We start from the raw sequence: 21,564 nt of genomic DNA on the forward strand, positions 1-21,564 counted from the left end.
CACTCTGTTTAAGACCCACAATCTTAGTGGCATTCTTGAAGTGATTCAAAACCTAAAAACCACACTAAATTCAGTTGTGGGACAAGACATTCACGTCCTCAGGCTGGCGATTTGTCACCACACCTATAAAATCACCCAGAGATAACACCCTATTCTGTTGGTAGCGCTTCAGCAACAGTGGCAGAAATCTAATGACTTTGCTTTTCTGATTTCTATCTCATGGACCTAAGCAAAGTTCTCCTATATCGTTTCTAGAAGACTTAAAGAGAAAGAAACATGATAAGGCCAGGAGACCATCTGAGCCATCATATTTACTTGAAACTCAATTTCTTTACCTGCGGGACTCCCCAGTGGTAGAGAATTACTTGAAATTTGAGACAGTTTTGCCCAGGAGGCTCTTTTCCCAAAGCAGTGCTTTGTGTGGGCCGCTCTCATGGTGCCTGTGTGGTGCCTGTTGTTGGTTCTCCCTGAGTGGTACCTGGTAGAACTGATGTTTGTGTGAGGTGACCTAACTTGCAGAACCACGTAAGGGGTGTGTTGGGGGGCTGTTTAACATTCTAGGTTAAGAAGAAGGACATTTGGCTTTCTTTTTATGAAGTTTTCTGATTTATTGGAAGAGGGAGCATACTTCATTTAACCTAAGAACTCATCAATTCTCAATTCTTCAGTGTTATAACTTTTTAAAAGCCCTATAAGTAATGGCAGTTGTTCTTGGAAAATTGATTAATTGGCTGTTAGTTTTCTGTCTAGTGTCTTATATATTTAGTGCCTTGAGAAGGGGCATCACACTACAGAATTTTGACTAACTTTATGTTTTTCCCTTACAGTTGCTTTTCGACTGTATGATTTGGATAAAGATGAAAAGATCTCCCGTGATGAGCTGTTACAGGTATGTCGGAGAGCTCCTGGAGAACTTGTGCTTGGACTCTGCCTGCTTATTATTGTGGGCAGGACCTGTTCTTTAGTAAGCGTTTATTTAACACCTGCTATGTGCAGAGTCTTGTCCTGGTTATAAGGCAAAGGAGATGACCTGGGAAAACCTGAAATGGCTCATTATGTTTTCTTAGACAGATGTCTCCACCATCTAAAAGCTAACTAGGCTGGGCATAGGGGCTCACGCCTGTAATCCCAACACTTTGGGATGCCAAGGCGGGCGGATCACCTGAGGTCAGGAATTCAAGAGCAGCCTGGCCAACATGATAAAAACCCGTCTCTACTAGAAATACAAAAAGTGAAGGGGTGGCCTGCCCCTCCACACCTGTGGGCGTTTCTTGTTAGGTGGGACTTGAGAAAACAAATGAGACGGATAGGCAGCCATCATGAACGACACTGTAACTATCCGCACTAGAAAGTTCATGACCAACCGACTACTTCAGGGGAAACAAATGGTCATTGACGTCCTTCACCCCGGGAAGGCAACAGTGCCTAAGACAGAAATTCGGGAAAAACTAGCCAAAATGTACAAGACCACACCGGATGTTATCTTTGTATTTGGATTCAGAGCTCATTTTGGTGGTGGCAAGACAACTGGCTTTGTCATGATTTATGACTCCCTGGATTATGCAAAGAAAAATGAACCCAAACATAGACTTGCAGGACATGGCCTGTATGAGAAGAAAAAGACCTCAAGAAAGCAATGAAAGGAACGCAAGAACAGGATGAAGAAAGTCAGGGGGACTGCAAAGGCCAATGTTGGTGCTGGCAAAAAGTGAGCTGGAGATTGGATCACAGCCGAAAGAGTAAAGGTGCTGCAGTAAAGGCTACCTGTGTCCATTTTGGATTTTTCACAAGCAGATTAATAAACTAAAAACTTTCATGTGAAAAAAAAAAAAAAGAAATGAGACACAGAGACAAAGTATAGAGAAAGAAAAAGTGGGCCCCAGGGACCGGGGCTCAGCATACACTCATTATCTTTACCATCTTAGAAAAAGGGAAGTGGCAGGATAATAGGATCATCGTAGGGAGAAGGTCAGCAGTAAGACATATGAATAAAGATCTCTGTGAATAAGTTTAAGGAAAAGTGCTGTGCCTTGATATGCATATGCAAACATCTCCATAAACCTTTTTAGTGCATAAAGAGCAGCATTGCACTAGCAAGTCCCACCTTTCGTCCTAAGGCGGTTTTCTCCTTTCTCAGTAAACAGAACATACAATCGAGTATTACACCCGAGATGTTCCATTACCCAGGGACGGGCAGGAGACTGATGCTTTTCTCTATCTCAGCTGCCAAGAGATCTTCTTTCCTCTTTTTTTTTTTTTTTGAGACGGAGTCTCGCTCTGTCGCCCAGGCTGGAGTGCAGTGGCGCGATCTCGGCTCACTGCAAGCTCCGCCTCCCGGGTTCACGCCATTCTCCTGCCTCAGCCTCCCGAGTAGCTGGGACTACAGGCGACCACAACCGCGCCCGGCTAATTTTTTGTATTTTTAGTAGAGACGGGGTTTCACCGTGGTCTCGATCTCCTGACCTTGTGATCCGCCCGCCTCGGCCTCCCAAAGTGCTGGGATTACAGGCGTGAGCCACCGCGCCCGGCCTCTTCTTTCCTCTTGTACTGGTCCTCCTCAGCACAGACCCTTCACGGGTGTCAGGCTGGGGGACGATCGGGTCTTTCCCATCCCACGAGGCCATATTTCAGACTATCACATGGGGAGAAACCTTGGACAATACCTAGCTTTCTTGGGCAGAGGTCCCTGCGACCTTTGGCAGTGTATGTGTCCCTGGGTACTTGAGATTAAGTGAATGGTGATGACTTTTCACAAGCATACTGCCTTCAGGCACTTGTTTAACAAAGCACACCCTGCACAGCCCAAAATCCCTCAAACTTTGAGTCACCACAGCACATGTCTCTTGCAAGGACAAGGTTGGGGGTAGGGTCACAGATTAACAGCATCTCAAATACAGAACAAAATGGAATCTCTTATGTCTACTTCTTTCTATATAGACACAGTAACAGTCTGATCTTTCTTTTCCCCACAAAAAGTAGCTGTCCATGGTGGTGGGTGCCTGTGATCCCAGCTACTCCGGAGGCTGAGGCAGTAGAATTGCTCGAACCCAGGAGGCGGAGGTTGCTGTGAGCCGAGATTGCGCCACTGCACTCTAGCCTGGGCGACAAGAGCGAAACTCCATCTCAAAAAAAAAAAAAAAAAAAAAAAGTAAATAAATAAAAGCTAACTAAATGGCTTTTAGGTACTGACTGAGAGTTAAAATATACAACATGGTTTACATCAGGTAATTCATTTATTGCCAAATCAGATTATTGGCAGCCAGGTAATTCTGATGATACTTAGTTAAATGCAGTCATTTAGTCTGTCCTTAGGGTTGACTAAGAGTCAAGGAGCTGCTGCTGTGCTGGTGTACCCTGAGCCAACTGCCCACTGTTCTTTGTTGCTTCAAGGGATGATTCCCTGTTTTCCTACTAGCAGTGACTGGCATTTCATCCTAGGATGAAATTACTCAGGGCAGATTCAGGAGCAACCCAACGTATTCTTACATTTCTATGAGCAAAAAACAAAACAGTCTGCAGGTCAGTGTTAGTGTCCCTTGCTTTTGAGTTGGGAATTTCTTCAGCGAGAAGAGTTTATTTTCTTGAAAGTTGCTACATATGGTTTTCTGAGTTCTGAAGAAAAAAGACAGTGGCAGTCACTCTGTAGTTGCATGTGTTTATTCTCTGACCCAGATCTGACCTCAGGTGATCCACCCGCCTCGGCCTCTCAAAGTGCTGGGATTACAGGTGTGAGCCACCATGCCTGGCCCATGTTTTCTTAATATGATTCCTGTGAAAGTATTGGTTGAACTTTTGGAGGTTATTATCTTGATTGTGAGGACGGTGCCATGGGCGGGTACATATGTTAAACCTTATCCAATTGTACATATTACTTTTTTGTTTTTTTGTATTTTTAGTAGAGACAGGGTTTCATCATATTGGCCAGGCTGGTCTCGAACTCCTGACCTCAAGTAATCCACCCACCTCAGCCTCCCAAAATGCTGGGAGTACAAGCATGAACCATCATGCCTGGCCCCAACTGTCCATTTTAAATATGTACATTTTATTGTATATTATTTATACTTCAATAAAGGTACTCTACTCCCCAACTCATTTTATGAGGCTAGCATAACTTTTGCCTGACAATCTTTTTTTTTTTTTTTTTGAGACAGAGTCTCACTTTGTTGCCCGGGCTGGAGTGCAATGTCACCATCTCAGTTTACTGCAACCTCTGCCACCCAGGTTCAAGCGATTCTCGTGCCTTAGCCTCCTGAGTAACTGGGATTACAGACATGCTCCACCATGCCTGGCTAATTTTTGTGTTTTTAGTAGAGATGGGGTTTCGCCACGTTGGCCAGGCTGGTCTTGAACTCTTGGGCTCAAGCAGTCCACCCACCTCAGCCTCCCAAAGTGCTGGGATTACAGGCATACCCGGCCACACCTGACAATCTTATAAAAGACAGTATAAGAAACGAAAATTAGGGGCCGGGCATGGTGGCTCATGGCTGTAATCTGAGCACTTTGGGAGGCCGAGGCAGGTGGATCACAAGGTCAGGAGATTGAGACCATCCTGGCTAACATGGTGAAACCCCATCTCCCCTGTCTCTACTAAATATACAAAAAATTAGCCGGGCATTGTGGCGGGCGCCTGTAGTCCCAGTTACTCGGGAGGCTGAGGCAGGAGAATAGCGTGAACCCAGGAGGCAGAGCTTGCAGTGAGCCGAGATTGTGCCACTGCACTCCCACCTGGGTGACAGAACAAGACTCTGTCTCAAAAAAAAAGAAAAGAAAATTATAGCTCAATCTCTTTTATGCAAATAGTTGTAAAAATCCCAAACAAAATATTAACACACTGAATCCAGCAATATATAATATAATATATATATTATAGCCAAGGATATATTATAGCCAAGGTGCAATTGTACTAGAAATTCAAAGTCGGTTTAACATTAGAAAATTAACCAATATATTTCACCCACACCAACACTTTAAAGAAGAAAATTGAGTGGTCTTTTCCATAGAAAAATGTAATGGATAAAATCATCATCCATTTATTTTATTTTATTTACTTATTTATCTTTTTTTCTTTTTTTTGAGATGGCGTTTCGCTCTGTCACCCGGGCTGGAGAGCAGTGGCGCGATCTTAGCTCAGTGCAACATCCGCCTCCCGGGTTCAAGCAATTCTCCTGACTCAGCCTCCCATGCAGCTGGGATTATAGGCACGCATCACCACGCGCTGTTAATTTTGTATTTTTAGTAGAGATGGGGTTTCACCATGTTGGTCCAGGGTGGTCTCGATCTCCTGACTTCAGGTGATCCACCTGCCTCGGCCTCCCAAAGTGTGTGAGCCAGCTTGCCTGGCCTCACCATCCATTCATGATTTAAAAAAAAAAAAAAAGTCTTAGAAAACCAGAAGTAGAGGGAACCTTTCTTAAATCAATAAAGCGTATATATAAAATCCTTCACCAAACATTAAAAATACAAGACGGGCGGATCACGAGGTCAGGAGATCGAGACCATCCTGGCTAACACGGTGAAACCCCGTCTCCACTAAAAAATACAAAAAACTAGCCGGGCGAAGTGGCGGGTGCCTGTAGTCCCAGCTACTCGGGAGGCTGAGGCAGGAGAATGGCGTGAACCCGAGAGGATGGAGCTTGCAGTGAGCTGAGATCCGGCCACTGCACTCCAGCCTGGGTGACAGAGCAAGACTCCGTCTCAAAAAAATAAAAATAAAAAAAAATAATAGTAGGCTGCGTGCTTTGTTTCACCTCTGTAATTCCAGCTACTCGGGAGGCTGAAGTAGGAGAATCATTTGAACCTAGGAGGAGGAGGTTGCAGTGAGCCGAGATCGGGCCACTGCTCTCCAGCCTTGGCAACAGAGCAAAACTCTGTCTTAATAATAATAATAATTCACTATTAAACTTCTTTTTTTTTATTTTTTTGAGACAGAGTCTTGCCCTGTCACCCAGGCTGGAGTGCAGTGGTGCGATCTTAGCTCATTGCAACCTCCACCTCCTGGGTTCAAGCGATTCTCTTGCCTCAGCCTCCCGAGTAGCTGGGACTATAGGCACCTACCACCACGCCTGACTATCTTTTGTATTTTTAGTAGAGACAGAGTTTCACCATGTTGGCCAGTCTGGTCTTAAATTCCTGACCTTGTGATCAGCCCACCTCAGCCTCCCAAAGTGCTGGGATTACAGGCGTGAGCCACCGCACCCGGCCTTAAGAACTTTGACTGGAACAATAAGTGGCGGCATGGACAGGCGGAGGGAGCACTGGGCTGGGGATGGAGGCCTGGGCAGATAGTCCATGCCACTGCTTCCTGGGACCTGAGTCAAGCCACCTCTGGGCCATCATGTCCTCATTAACAGATCGGATGAGATGACCTTTTTTTTTTCTTTTTTGAGACAGTCTCACTACATTGCCCAGGCTGGCTTGAACACTTGGGCTCAAGTGATTCTCTGGCCTTAGCCTTCCAAGTAGGTGGGACCAGTAGCTGGGACGACATACATATGTCATTTGCACCTGGTGAAATGATGTTAAAGACACCACCACTTCTATCCCCACCCTCCGACTCACACTATAGATACCCATACATAATCCAGTTTTATAATTCTACAAATAAAACACCTCAAAATATTTGGTCTGGGATCTGAAGAAGCTGCTGTTTGAGGTTGGATTCATCTGCTTGGCCACACACAGGGAATATGGCAAATAAGTTGTCTATTGATTATCTTTGCTAGCATTCTCTTTTTTTTTTTTTTTTTTTGAGATGGAGTCTCGCTCTGTTGCCCAGGCTAGAGTGCAGTGGCATGATCTCAGCTCACTGCAACCTCCTCCTCCCGGGTTCAAGTGATTCTCCTGCCAAGGCACGCACTACCATGCCCGGCTAATTTTTGTGTTCTTAGTAGAGATGGGTTTCACCATGTTTTTCAGGCTGGTCTCGAACTCCTGACCTCGTGATCTGCCTGCCTCGGCTTCCCAAAGTCCTGGGATTACAGGCATGAGCCACTGCACCCGGCGCATTGTCTCTTTTTATTAATCCTTCTATTTGTGTATATTTGTACCTAAAATGTACAACTTCCAATTTTCTTTTTTTTTTCTTTTTTTTTGAGAGGGAGTGTCTCTCTTGTCGCCCAGGCTGGAATGCAATGGCGTAATCTCGGCTCACTGCAACCTCCACCTTCTGGGTTCAAGCGATTCTGCCTCAGCCTCGCAAGTAGCTGGGATTACAGGTGCCCACCACCATGCCTAGCTAATTTTTGTATTTGTAGTAGAGATGGGGTTTCACCATGTTGGCCAGGGCTGGTCTCGAACTCCTGATCTCAGATGATCCGCCCACCTCGGCCTCCCAAAGTGCTGGGATTACAGGCGTAAGCCACCACCCCCGGCCACAACTTCCAATTTTCAACAATTGGTTTATTTAAAAAATAATCAGTTTGGATACAAATCAGTATTTCAGCTTTTTTTCTTTTTAGAAAATCATGTAATTTACTATTGATGGATTGATTGATTGACTGATAGGGTCTCTCTCTGCTGCCTAGTCTGGAATGCAGCGACTATTCACAGGCATGATCATAGCACACTGCAGCCTTGAACTCCTGGGCTCAGACCATCTCCTGCCTCAGCCTCCCGAGTAGCTGGAACTATAGGCACGCACTACCACACCTGGCTTGTAATTTTGCTCTTGTTGCCCAGGCTGGAGTGCAGTGGTGCAATTTCAGCTCACTGCAACCTCTGCCTCCCGGGTTCAAGCTATTATCATGCATCAGCCTCCCGAGTAGCTGGGATTACTGGTATGTACCACCACACCCAGCTAATTTTGTATTTTTAGTAGAGACAGGGTTTCTCCACCATGCCCGGCCCATGAAATCGATTTTTAAAAAGCAAATTACAGGCCGGGCGCAGCGGCTCACGCCTGTAATCCCAGCACTTTGGGAGGCCAAAGCAGGCAGATCACCTGAGGTCGGGAGTTCGAGACCAGCCTGACCAATGTGGCAAAACCCCGTCTCTACTAAAAATGCAAAAATTAGCCAGGCATGGTGATGGGCACCTGTAATCCCAACTACTCGAGGGGCTGAGGCAGGAGAATCACTTGAACCTGGGAGGTGGAGGTTGCGGTGAGCCGAGATCATGACATTGCATTCCAGCCTTGGCAATAGATCAAGACTCCATCTCAAAAAAAAAAAAAAAAAAATCTCATGAGATTGTAGAAGGAAGTAAAGGAGTAAAGGAGTGGAGGAAAGGAAGCCTGTGAACCACTGGACTAGAGGCCCTTTCCTTCCTGTGGAAAAGCTCAGTTCTTACCATCTGAAGACAGAGGTGGCTGACTGCAGTAATAATATAAGGAGTCAGAAAGGTACCCTGTCCCCCATTTTATATTGCCTAAGAACCAGCCTTTCCATATTGCCTGACAGTCAAATTGTTAAAGTTGCTTATTTTGTTTAAGGAAGCAATTTTCAACGTATGTTCACACCCTAAAGATGTTAATAGAATTCCCAGGGGCCCGAGGATTGGTGAAGTTTAAGACAGATTTAGTGAAACAGTGTTAAATTCTCTTACTCAATTCTCGCAACCCTTTAATTGTGCTTGTTATTTTTCTCAGAGGGGGATTTAGCATTTAACTCTTTAAGGATCTTTGTGTTTTCTTGGGCCATACTTTAGGAGCAGCTGGCTTAGTGCAGCACCTTAAAGACGACTACATTTGGGTGGGATTTCAGAAAGCCCCACCAAACTGATTTAAATCAATAAGGAACTAGTTAGGCTCACGCAACAAGAATGTTTGGGACAGACTGTCCACGCTGGTACAGTACCTCACTGATGTCCAGGAATCAGGCTTATTCTGTGTTCTTGGCCTGGCATCCATAACTCGTATTACTCACCTCATGGCTCCAGGGTGGCTGTAGTGCCACCAGACAGCATATCTGTATTCTGGGTAAGAAGAATGAGGAAGGGCAAAATGCAAAGGACTCTCCCTTAGTCTTTGTCTTCTTATCCAGTCACCTAGATAAATTCTGCTTACATCATTGCCTAGATGAGAAGATAAGGGTTTCAGCCTTTTAGCTGTTATTTAGTCACATGATGGTAAAGATGGGGATACATTCTGAGACATGCAATGTTAGGCAATTTTGTAGTTGTAGGAACATCATAGAATGTACTTACATTAACCTAGATGATATAGCCTACTATACACCTAGGCTATATGGTGTAGCCTATTGTTCCTAGACTACAAACCCATACAGCATGTTACTGTTCTGACTACTATATGCAGTTGTAACAAAATGGTAAGTATTTGTGTATCTAAACATATCTGTGGCTGGGCATGGTGGCTCATGCCTATAATCTCAGCACTTTGGGAGGTGGCAGAAGGAGAATTGCTTGAGCCCAGGAGTTGAAGGCCTGCCTGGGCAACACAGTGAGACCTCATTGCTACAAAAAATTTTGAAAAATTAGCCAGGCGACTGGGTGCAGTGGCTCAGACCTGTAGTCTCAGCACTTTGGGAAGCAGAGGCGGGCGAATCATGAGGTCAGGAGTTCGAGACCAGCCTGGCCAATATGGTGAAACCCTGTCTCTACTAAAAATACAAAAATTAGCTGGGTGTGGTGGCACGTCCCTGTAATCCCAGCTACTCAGGAGGCTGAGGCAGGAGAATCGCTTGAACCTGGGAGGTGGAGGTTGCAGTGAGCTGGGATCATGCCATTGCATTCCAGCCTGGGCAACAAGAGTGAAACTCCGCCTCAGGGGGAAAAAAAAATTAGGTATAGTTGCATGCACCTGTAGTGTAGTACCAGTTACTTGGGAGGCTGAGGTGAGAGGATCACTTGAGCATGGGAGGTGAGGCTGCAGTGAGCCACATTCGCACTCCAGCACTCCAGTTTGGGCAACAGAGTGAGATCCTGTCTCAAAAAAAAAAAATATATATATATATATCTCTAAACATGGAAAAGGTACGGTAAAAATAGGGTACTGTAATCTTTTTTTAAGATTGTTTTGGCTAGGCGTGGTGGCTCACGCCTGTAATCCTAGCACTTTGGGAGGCCGAGGTGGGCGAATCACGAGGTCAGGAGATTGAGACCATCCTGGCTAACACAGTGAAACCCCTTCTTTACTAAAAATACAAAAAATTAGCTGGGCGTGGTGCCGGGCACCTGTAATGCCAGCTATTTGGGAGGCTGAGGCAGGAGAATGGCGTGAACCCAGGAGGGAGAGCTTGCAGTGAGCTGAGATCGCACCACTGCCCTCCAGCCTGGGTGACAGAGCAAGACTCCGTCTCAAAAAAAAAAATTAACTTTTAGGTTTAGGGCTACACATGCAGGTTAGTTATATAGGTCAACTCTTGTCATGGGGGTTTGATGTACAGAATATTTCGCCACCCAGGTACTAAGCATAGTACTCAATAGTTATTTTTTTCTGTTTCTCACCTCCCACTCCGCCCTCTGGTAGGCCCCAGTGTCTGTTGTTTCCCTTTTTGTGTCCATGTGTTCTCATCAAAATACATTATTATAATCTTACAGCACCACCATTATATATGTGGTCAGTCATTAACCAAAACATTATTATGCAGTGCATGACTGTATTTGAGGGCATCAAAGGAAAAGGGGGATGGTGATAGCTTTATTTTTAATCTCAATAGTCCCTCTGATTCCCAAGACCCTTGTAATTCCTGGCTCTTGGCCTTCCAGGTGCTACGCATGATGGTCGGAGTAAATATCTCAGATGAGCAGCTGGGCAGCATCGCAGACAGGACCATTCAGGAGGCTGATCAGGATGGGGACAGTGCCATATCTTTCACAGAATTTGTTAAGGTTGGTCACTTACCTCTTTGTTTGAAAAAGTGACGTTTTACTGCACAGGAGGAAGTGGGGAGAACATTACTCAGATAAGAGCTTGGGAGTGTTGTGACATTCATAACCTTCGTAACTGTTACTGGTTTTCTTCCCCAGGTTTTGGAGAAGGTGGATGTAGAACAGAAAATGAGCATCCGATTTCTTCACTAAAGGAGACCAAACTGTTCCTTGCAGTCTAGTATTTAAGAACTGGAACTTGAAAGTCCTCCTTCCACCAACTCCACCTCCACCCCCTCATTCCCCTTCTCCCAAAGTACTACTGCTGTTGCATGACAACCCCAAATATGTTCTGTCAACACAAACCTGCCTTTGGTGTATAAACAGGGCATTACAGAATGGTACACCCTATCTATTTCTGTTCGGTATCCATTCACTAGTTCTTCATTTATAAATATCTTCCCTGTTCTGCCGCTGAATGCCACACATCCATCCAGGCTGAGAAAGTGAGAGAGGCAATCATGCCAAGAACAAGCCAGCAAAGCTCTTTCACCAGGTGTAGACTGTAGCCCTGCTGCCTTCCCTCCAGCGAGTCTGCCAGCATGCTTTATCCTTTTTATATGTTCTTTGCTTCCTACTTGTGTGTCATCCAACATACTGTTCACTTTCTCTGGCAGTCTTTCTGCCTTTCATTAAGCCTCAAAATCTCCTCTGTTCTACTTGCACCACAAGCTATGCCCTATATATGTATTTTTGACTTGGCAGGATAGTCCAGGGGTCTGGCAGTTTTTATTTACCTTCATTATTAAATGGGCCTCTGGGATGTTGCCTCTCCAGGAGCTTTTTGGTAACCAACATTTCTCTCAAAGTATGAGACCATCCTCTGCACTCCGCTCTGTCATCAAAGGCTGCTAGGTGGAGATACCCTTTTTGAAAGGTGGCCTTGGTGAGAGGTATGGAGTCAAGTCTTCTAGGCTGCTTGCCCACATCACTCTACCTCTGGCCTCTGATTCTCAACTTTGTACCTATGTGGCTCCTCTTGTTAGTGCAATGTTGACTGTTAAAAAAAAAACAGCAGTATGCTTACAGGTTTGCTTAGTTTGGGGACACTGTAACTACCAGAATGGCTGCTCTGACAATATGCCTAGGGACTTTCTCATGGCTTTTATTAACAAGGAGGCTGGGCACCCTATAAAGCCTCATGCATTCACACCTTTGCAGCATGGTTTATGCCTCAGTGTTATGTGCACTGCAATGTTTTCCACTTCACATTTCCAAGTAGAAAGATTAGTGTTACGGAAGTGCCTAATATCCCAGTCCAAATTTATTTATTTATTTATTTATTTTTTGAGACAGAGTCTTGCTCTGTCGCCCAGGCTGGAGTGCAATGGTGTGATCTCCGCTCACTGCAACCTCAGCCTCCTGGGTTTAAGCGATTCTCCTGCCTCAGCCTCCCAAGTAGCTGGGATTACAGGCACGCACCACCATGCCCGGCTAATTGTTTGTATATTTAGTGGAGACAGGGTTTCACCATGTTGGCCAGGCTGGTCTTGAACTCCTGACCTCGTGATCCACCCGACTCAGCCTCCCAAAGTGCTGGGATTATAGGCGTGAGCCACCACACCTGGCCCCAGTCCAAAATATTTAAAGATTGCTTCCTTAGTGTCTTGAAGTTTTGCACAAATTTTTTTTTGAGACGGAGTCTCACTCTGTTGTCCAGGCTGGAGTGCAGTGGCATGATCTTGGCTCACTGCAACCTCTGCCTCCTGGGTTCAAGCAATTCTCCCGCCTCAGCCTCCCAAGTAGCTGGGTTTACAGACGTGGCCACCATTCCTGGGTTATTTTTGCATTTTTAGTAGAGACGGAGTTTCACCATGTTGACCAGGTTGGTCTTGAACTCCTGATCTCAGGTGATCCTCCGACCTCGGCCTCCCAAAGTGCTGGGATTACAGGCATGAGCCACCATGCTCAGTCACAAAATTCTTTATGAATTTTACACTTGGCAAATGTTAATGATGAAAGCCATAGTCTGCTCCTAATACATGTCCAAAGCATTGACTATTTATCATTAGCTGCCTGGTTACATTAGCTCCCTAGCTCCTTGTATAGACCACTGCTAATCCCTTAAAAACAAGAGGTCTGGCACTAGTAGCACAACCTAAGGTGGCATTACAGGTCTTTGAGCAAGCCACAGTCAAACTTTTCTGCCAAAGTCAGTAGACTTCAGTGTATCAGGCTGCTGCTATCCTAATGTATGTGTCTATGAGTCTATTTATCCACACATCTGCCCTTGGCTGACTTTCTCTGACTCATTGCTTGCTTGCTTGTTTCCTTGCTTTGGAAAACTATTGAAGATGTGTAGGTTATTCTTTAGGAAGGGGATTGCTACAAAAATACCACTGCAAAAGGGTGGAAAAGGGTGGAGAACAGGGGAGTAGCCTGGCTGGATGGCTCAAATATAAATGAATGAGGAATTCTTTATGAGTATCAGTCACACTTTGTGATCAAGTGATGTAATATAGGAATTAGTGTAAAAGGGAAGAATGTCTGATACTGATCTATTAGGTACTTTAGAGGCTTCTTGATTGGCATAAAGTTCCTAAGGTTATAGCTTTTCCCTCCTTTTGGCTGTATAGCAAAGTGTTTTAATCCAAGGTTGTGCCTTACTGTTCCATTAAAATTGTATCTTCGATCCATCAATAAATACTTGTGGTTGAAACAAAATAACTTTTGTCCATTTTACAAGAATTTTATGTAACTTAGTCCCTTCAAGTTTGAAATCACAGTGTCTCCCTAACTCAAGTTTATGTCTGTACTGTCAGCTGCAGTCTACTCTGCTGCTGCCTGGACATAGGAAGTGGAAACATTCTTCGAGGGGCCAGCACTTTTGGCCTCTAGACACAGTTTTGTCAGCTGTGGCCACTTCCCATTCATTCCAGCTAAGATGCAATTTCTGTGCTTGACTCCCCAACTCCTTCAATGTAGAAAAAGCCTAAAAATCCAGTATCTGTCTATTCCTTGTGAAGTTGCCCACCTCCTCATTCATGTGCAGCTTCAGTGGTGACATACTCTGCTTTTACATGGCTTTTTCTTTTTTTTTTTTTTTTTTGAGACGGAGTCTTTGTCACCCAAGCTGGAGTGCAGTGGCGCGATCTCAGCTCACTGCAAGCTCTGCCTCCTGGGTTACACCATTCTCCTGCCTCAGCCTCCCGAGTACCTGGGACTACAGGCGCCCACTACCATGCCTGGCTAATTTTTTGTATTTTTAGTAGAGATTGGGTTTCACCATGTTAGCCAGGATGGTCTCGATCTCCTGACCTCGTGATCCGCCTGCCTCGGCCTCCCAACGTGCTGGGATAACAGGCGTGAGCCCCCGCACCTGGCCAGCTTTTTCTTTTTGTTTTTTGAGATTGAGTCTCACTCTTGCCCAGGCTGGAGTGCAATGGCACAGTCTTGGCTCACTGCAACCTCCACCTCCTAGGTTCAAGCAATTCTCCTGCCTCAGCCTGCTGAGTAGCTGGGACTACAGGCACGTGCCACCACACCTGGCTAATTTTTGTATTTTTGGTAGAGATGGTGTTTCACCATGTTGGCCAGGCTGGTCTCCTGAGGTCAGTTGATTCACCTGCCTCGGCCTCCCAAAGTGCTGGGATTACAGGCGTGCGCCACTGCACCAGGCCAGGAATCTGCATTTCTATGCATTTCTATGAATCCACCCAGATGACAGCCCTCTTGGTGTTTGGCAAGCACGGTACGCTGGGCCCCTTGTCATAACCCCGAAGAGGAGCCACCCCATATATACCCTTCCTGTCATCTCACGCGTCCTTGTGAAGAGACCACCAAACAGGCTTTGTGTGAGCAACAAGGCTGTTTATTTCACCTGGGTGCAGGCGGGCTGAGTCCCAAAAGAGAGTCAGCAAAGGGTGGTGGATTATCATTAATTCTTACAGGTTTTGGGATACCCGGTGGAGCTAGGAGCAATGTTTTGCCGGCAGGGGGTGGATCTCACAAAGTACATTCTCAAGGGTGGGGAGAATTACCAAGAACCTTCTTAAGGGTGGGGAGATTACAAAGTACATTGATCAGTTAGGGTGGGGCAGAAATCACAATGGTGGAATGTCATCAGTTAAGGCTATTTTCACTTTTGTGGACCTTCAGTTGCTTCAGGCCATCTGGATGTATAGGTGCAGGTCACAGGGGATATGATGGCTTAGCTTGGGCTCAGAGGCGTGACACCTGCCCCTCTGGGAAATGGTGCAGAAGAAAGGATGTCCTACAGTTGGGTGTAGCAAACGACAAAACTGCCAGTTATAACAGGTTTCCTCTATGCAGGAGGGCTCTCAGAAAAGTGACAAATCCTTCTCTCCTGTATTGACCAAAGCTGTAAACAGGAGGACAACGTTTGAACCCTCTAAGAGTCAAAGACAGAGACAAACTGGAACCATTACATTTTTTCTCCAGGTGTTGTGCTACCCCAGAATTAAAAGCCTGGGCACGGTGGCTCATGCCTGTAATCCCAACACTTCGGGAGACCCAGGCGGGTGGATCACCTGAGGTCAGGAGACCAGTCTGGTCAACATAGTGAACTCTCGTCTCTACTAAAAATACAAAAATTAGCCCGGCGTGGTGACATGCGCCTGTAGTCCCAGCTACTTGAGGGGCTGAGGCAGGAAAATCGTTTAAACCCGGGAGGCGGAGGTTGCCGTGAGACAAGATCGTGCCACTGCACTGCAGCCTGGGCGACAGAGACTCTGTATTAAAACAAAAAAAAACAAAAAACAAAAACAAAACCCTCGGGCCTAAGAATAAAATTATTAGTACTACAGTTTAACCTAACAGTGGCTTAAAATAGTCACGCAGCCTAGCCACACTATCTTACCACGTGGTACAGCTTCTACGCGGAAATTTTACATTCTTAATAAATGAATTACAAAAGCATTTACCGTGTTACCTCGATTCTGGGACCCAATCCGACTAAAAAGGGATCGAAAGAGTGCGGCGAGAGCTATTGATTGACGTGCATTCCAGCCAACCTACGACGCAAGGAGAGAGCGCGCGAGCAGGACGATACCCAATCATCACTCAGCTGTAGCAGCGGAGGCGGGGCTTGTGGGAACGGCCCACCGCAGGGTTGGCTGACTTGAGAAGCTGCGAAGATGGCGGAGTAAGGCGTTCCGCTGTAAACTGGCCTTTGGGCCGGGGGCGGGTAGCCCCCGGGAGGCCGAGTGCATCTGTTGGACCGTGCAAGGTGAGCCGAGAAGGCCAGTGACTGGGGGACGAGCAGGCGCCGAGGAGGTGGTGTGGCCCAGCCGGGAAGGGTACGGAAGCGCGCAGGAGCCTGTGAGTTGCGGGCAGCCGGCCTCGGCCTCGGCTGGGCGGGGGTTCCAACCTCGGCGGCTCCGGGGCGGCCGGCACCTGCCTTCTGGGTGTGTCGCACGGCCCACTCCTCAGCCCGCCTCGGTCCTTCCCAGTGCCATGCCTTTAGCCACCTTTGTGCTTTCTGCTTGCACCCCCACGGTGCTGTATCTGGCAGCCGCTGCTTCTGCCATCGATTTATTTTTCGAGGAATATCTTTGTTTTATTGATATACTCCTCGCCTTAGGACTTCGTGCCCCCTCTTTGCCCGTCTGCGGTATCAGTTGAGGCCTGTTGTGGCTCTGAGTATTTTGTGTCCCCAGCTCGTTGACCTTGAGACTTGTAACAGGTTCCCCTTGGGAATTGCATTCGCGTGTGTTTATCGCGGACATCCTGGTGCAACCTTTACTAAATCCGTTGGCTCCCACTCCCACCTCCCAAACTTTTATGATCTGAGTAAGCGGTTCTGGCACTGATGTCCTCATAACCTTCTAATGGCGCATGAATTTTGGCTGATGGCAGGATTTTGATAGAATTCACCGTTTTTGGTTTCCGACCCAGAAGTACAGGAGTTCAGTGTACACTATTGTTTTTATAGACACAGAATGATAGGTTAATGTTATTAGAACGTAGTTTGTGTAAAGCGGTGGGGTTGCAGAGTGTCAACACCGTGAGGCATTTAGTATTCGGTTCTCTTGACTAAACGGGTTGTCTCTTTTTGTAATTTGGATTGTTGTAGCCCCTCATCCGGTCTCTCAGTTAAATTCTAGGAAAGTTCCTGTTACTAGGTTTCGAAATTGGTGTGGCCTGTTTAAAACTGGCACATCAGTTCAGTTCCGATGGACACACCATTAGACAAATGAATGTTTTTGGGTATGCGCTTTGTTGGCCTTGGATTTACTAGAGCTGAAAAATAACACAGAAGGACTTCTATATGAGACCTTTTTTATCGCTTTTGTTAGTTTATTTTTTGTTTTTTTGTCTTTGTCTCATCCAGGAGAAGAAAAAAAAGAGATCGGCCAGAGGAAAGGAACTAACCAAACATTCTTCCTCCCTGCCTTACAGAGGGGAGTGGTCATCTACACTAAAGCAAAGTGTCACGCGCATCCCTGTGAAGAGACCACCAAACAGGCTTTGTGTGAGTAATAAAGCTGTTTATTTCACCTGGGTGCAGGCGGACTGAGTCCGAAAAAGGAGTCAGCAAAGGGAGTTAGGGGTGGGCAGTTCTATAGGATTTGGGTAGGTTAGTGGAAAATTACAGTCAAAGGGGGTTGTGCTCTTGTGGGCAGGGGTGGGGGGGTCACAAGGCGCTCAGTGGGGGAGCTTCTGAGCCAGGAGATGGAATTTCACAAGGTAATGTCATCAGGGAAGGCGGGAATCCAACATTTTCACTTCTTTTGTGATTCTTCAGTTGCTTCAGACCGTCTGGATGTATACACGCAGGCTTGGGCTCAGAGGCCTGACACAAAGGTCTTAAGTAGGGGTTCATAAACTACTGGAAATTTATGCACAATTACACATTTTTGTGGGAAGGAGAAGATCCATAGTATAAGATTCTCAAAGAGGAAAGTGTTCCGTAAAAGCTTGAGAATCACTGCTCCAAGACTTGGCATCTTTTTAAAATTAATGCCAGTGCAGGTAGAGAGTAACTGCTTTCTTATTATTCCTTTTGAATAGTTTATGATATTGATTTTTTTTTTAACAATAGCTTGTTTAATATTGCACACTGAAATTACTAGCACCAGTGAGGGCTATATCCTTAATGTTCTTTCTATTTTTAGGTTCCTTATCACAGGAAGAAAATTTTCCTTGACCTTTAGGTGCTTTTATATTCATCTCAAAAACAAAATTCTGAACTCAGGACTTGGCAAGTAAGTAATTGTGGGCTAATCGTTCCAATACTGTTTAAGCAGCATGAAAACAGGTACATAGAAGTGGAACAATAAGCCGTTAGCTTCAACAGAAGATGAACATGAAAAATGACTATAAGCTATTGAAATTTAAGTTAAATATTTTATTTTTCAACAAAAACATATTAAATAAAAAGGAGTAATCTTGATCATTTGCTCAAACTACCAATAATTTTTACTGTCTAAAGAAAAAAGACACATATTTAATTAGATTGAAGGAAATCAAATGATTAAAAAAATAGGCCTGGCCCGGTGGCTCAAGCCTATAATCCCAGCATTTTGGGAGGCCGATGTGGGCAGATCACTTGAGGTCAGGAGTTTGAGACCAGCCTGGCCAACATGGGGGAACCCCATCTCTACAAAAAATAAGCAGGTGTGGTGGCATACGCCTGTAATCCCGGCTACTTGGGAGGCTGAGGCAGGAGAATTGCTTGAACGTGGGAGGCAGAGGCTGCAGTGAGCTGAGATTGCGCCCCTGCCTGCGCTTCAGCCTGGGGGACAGAGACAGACTCCATCTCAAACAAAAATACAATTAAAAAAAATGTATTACTGGGTGGTTTTATTTAAACAAATTTTGTGTATATTTCAGGTATACAACATGATGTTATGGGATACATATAGATAGTAAAAAGGTTTCTACAGTGAAGTAAATTAACATCCATTGTCTCACATAGTTATTCTTTTGTTTTTGTGGCAACAGCTAAAATCTCATTTAGCATGGATCCTGTTTACAGTACAATTTTATTACCTATAGTTGTCATGTTGTACATTAGATCGTTAGACTTGTTCAGCCTACGTAACTGTTCCTTTGTATCCTCTGACCTATATCTCTTCCTTTACTAACTCCCTCATCACTGTTTTGTTCTCTAACTCTGTATATTTGATATTTTTTTTTAAATTCACATGTAAATGAGATTGTGCAATATTTTTCTTTCTGTACTCCTGACTCATCTATGCTGTGACAAAAAAAAAAAACTTCCATACTGTTTTCCATAGTGGCTGTTCCGATCTACATTCCCACGAACAGTGAATAATCTTTTTTTCTTTTTCTTTTTTTTTTTTTTTTGAGACAGAGTCTTGCTCTGTCAGCACTTGCTCTGCATCTCTGGCTGGAGTGCAGTGGTGCTATCTCGGTTCACTGCAGCCTTTGCCTCCCTAATTCAAGCGATTCTTTTGCCTCAGCCTCCCAGGTAGCCAGGATTACAGGTGTGCGCCACCACGCCTGGCTAATTTTTGTATTTTGTTAGTAGAGACAGGATTTCACCATGTTGGCCAGGCTGGTCTCAAACTCCTGGCTTTATCCCAGCATGCTGGGATTATAGGCATATACCACTGCACCTGGCCAAGAGCTCATTCTTTTTTAGGGCTGAGTAACATATTCCATCATATATATGCACTGTAGTTTCTACGGTTTATCCATTCATCCATTGATGGACAGTTAGGTTGTTTCCGTATTTTGGCTGTTGTGAATAATGTTCCACTGAATATAGGAGTGCAGACATCTTTATGAGGTGGTGATTTCATGTCTTTTGGTTATATGCCCAGCAGAGGGAGTGCTGGGTTATGTGGTGGTTCCATTTTTAATTTCTTTAGAAACTTCCCAGCTGGGCGCGGTGGCTCATGCCTGTAATCCCAGCTACTCAGGAGGCTGTGGCAGGAGACTCGCTCAAACTTGGGAGGCGGAAGTTGCCATGAGCCGAGATCACGCCACTACACTCCAGCCCGGGCTACGGACTGAGGCTCCATCTCAAAAAAAAAAAACAACAAACTTCCATACTATTTTCCATAGTGGCTGTTCCGATCTACATTCCCACGAACAGTGAATAATAATTCACTTTTCTCTTAAACCAGGCAAATTTTAGAATGAGTTTATTTATTTATTTATTTTGAGACACTTTTGCTCTTGTCGCCCAGGCTGGAGTGCAATGGTGCAATCTCGGCTCACTGCATCCTCCGCCTCCTGGGTTCTAGCGATTCTCCTGCCTCAGCCTCCTGAGTAGCTGGGATTACAGGCACCCGCCACCACACCCGGCTAATTTTTATATTTTTAGTAGAGATGGGGTTTCACCATATTCAGCAGGCTCGTCTTGAACTCCCGACCTTGTGATCCACCCACCTTGGCCACCCAAAATGCTGAGATTGGAGGTGTGAACCACCACGCCTGGCCGGTATGTCCTTTCTTAATTGACAGTGACATTGTATCTGCAAAATAGGCTTCACATCTGCTGTGTTAGTTTTAGTTTCCTAGGCCTGATGTAATAAAGCACCACAAACTGGGTAGCTTAAAATAACAGAAATTGTTTCATAGTTCTAAATAAAGGTCAGATGTCTAAAACCAAAGTGTTGGCAGGACCATCCCTCTGAATGCACTGAAAAAAATTTCCAATCCTTCTAACTTCTTGTGGTTCCTTAACTTGTGGCAGCATAACTCCAATCTTCACATGAAGTTCTTCCCGTTTGTGTATCTGAATCCTAATATAAGGACACCAGTCATACTGGATTGGTGTCCATCCTGCTCTGTTATGACCTCATCTTAGCTGCTGACTCTATTACCTGCAATGACTCTATTACCAAATAAAGTCACAGTATGAGGTACTAGGGGCTAGGACTTTTAACATGCGAATATTGGGAGGACACAGTTCAACCCATTAGGTACAAGCCTACTTGTACCTTGATTATTTATATGAAACCATTCAGTGTGCAACTGCTTTGAGGATTGAAACCTTGTATGTAGTACCAGCTACTCTGGAAACTGAAGTAGTAGGATTGTTTGAGGCCAGAAGTTCAAGGCTGCAGTACGCTGATTGTGCCTGTGAGTAGCCACTGCACCCCAGCTTGGGCAGCATCAGAATTATAGAGACAGAAAGTAGAATGATGGTCGCCAGGGGCTGCAGGAAGGGCAGTGAGAGGGAATTACTGTGTAATGTGTACAAGGTTTCAGTTTGGGAAGAAGAAATGAGTCCTGGAGATGGATTATGGTGATGGTTGCACAGCAGCATGAATGTACTTAATACTACTGAATTGTATACTCGAAAGGGTTAATATGGTAAATTTTATGTGTATTTTATCACAATAAAAACATTGAAAAATAAAACAACCTTTGTATGTATATGTATATGTGTGTGTATATATGATATATATGATTGATTTTATATATATATATATCAGTAGTAAGAACGGGAATAAAAACTGATGAGGCAAAATGCCCTTTAGAGTGAGGAAGGCCTTACCACTTGGGTTTACAAGTTTAAGTTCAAGTAGATGATAATAGAAACTTGACATTGGTATAGCACAATATTTATAGTAATCTAAATACCCATCTGTAGGCTGGGTGTGTTAGCTCACACCTGTAATCCCAGCACTTTGGGATGCCAAGGCGGGTGGGTTCCTTGAGGTCAGGTGTTTGAGATGAGCCTGGCCAACATGGTGAAACCGTGTCTCTGCTAAAAATACAAAAATTAGCCGGGCATAGTGGCGCTTGCCTGTAGTCTCAGCTACTCTGGAGGCTGAGGCAGGATAATTGCTTGAACCTGGG

The 21,564-nt window shown here is 45.1% G+C and overlaps 3 protein-coding genes and 1 long non-coding RNA gene across 24 annotated transcripts in view; 3 read left to right on the forward strand and 1 right to left on the reverse strand.

Annotated features, from left to right (window-relative positions):
* CHP1 (calcineurin like EF-hand protein 1) overlaps positions 1-12,119 on the forward strand; it is a 46,056-nt gene extending 33,937 nt beyond the window's left edge. The window contains 3 exon segments of the mRNA NM_001266371.1: positions 828-889; positions 10,663-10,785; positions 10,924-12,119. Coding sequence (NP_001253300.1) covers positions 828-889; positions 10,663-10,785; positions 10,924-10,977 — 239 coding nt within the window. The 3' untranslated portion in view covers positions 10,978-12,119.
* On the forward strand, positions 1,306-1,838 carry LOC705596 (small ribosomal subunit protein eS24). The gene has a single exon (XM_015141967.3). The coding sequence runs from the start codon at positions 1,320-1,322 to the stop codon at positions 1,638-1,640; it is 321 nt and encodes a 106-aa protein (XP_014997453.3). The 5' UTR covers positions 1,306-1,319; the 3' UTR covers positions 1,641-1,838.
* A 2,494-nt stretch (positions 12,120-14,613) lies between the features above and the next one.
* Positions 14,614-15,761, reverse strand: LOC144329843 (uncharacterized). Of its 2 annotated transcripts, none has more exons than XR_013395513.1 (2): positions 15,708-15,761; positions 14,614-15,037 (listed from the first exon to the last, which is right to left on the reverse strand). It is a non-coding gene; the product is annotated as an uncharacterized LOC144329843 (long non-coding RNA). The 2 variants fall into 2 exon arrangements; XR_013395512.1 differs by having other exon boundaries at positions 14,614-15,145.
* A 146-nt stretch (positions 15,762-15,907) lies between these two features.
* Positions 15,908-21,564, forward strand: part of NUSAP1 (nucleolar and spindle associated protein 1) — a 93,185-nt gene continuing 87,528 nt past the window's right edge. For 11 of the 20 annotated variants that reach the window (XR_001445848.3, XM_028850758.2, XM_028850760.2 and 8 more), the window contains exons 1-3: positions 15,908-16,012; positions 17,117-17,257; positions 17,901-17,990. The gene's annotated coding sequence lies outside the window, so the exon portion shown is untranslated. Of the gene's footprint in view, positions 16,109-17,116; positions 17,258-17,900; positions 17,991-21,564 lie in introns of all 20 variants that reach the window. The other 9 variants (XM_077939115.1, XM_077939119.1, XM_077939122.1 and 6 more) reach the window with 4 other exon arrangements.

The sequence above is a fragment of the Macaca mulatta genome, chromosome 7 (genome assembly GCF_049350105.2).
Source record: "Macaca mulatta isolate MMU2019108-1 chromosome 7, T2T-MMU8v2.0, whole genome shotgun sequence".
Classification (NCBI taxonomy): Eukaryota; Metazoa; Chordata; class Mammalia; order Primates; family Cercopithecidae; genus Macaca; species Macaca mulatta.

What these genes read in the sequence shown, in the direction of transcription:
- LOC705596 (XM_015141967.3), top strand. Translation starts at nt 1,320, where the DNA reads ATGAACGACACTGTAACTATCCGCACTAGAAAGTTCATGACCAACCGA.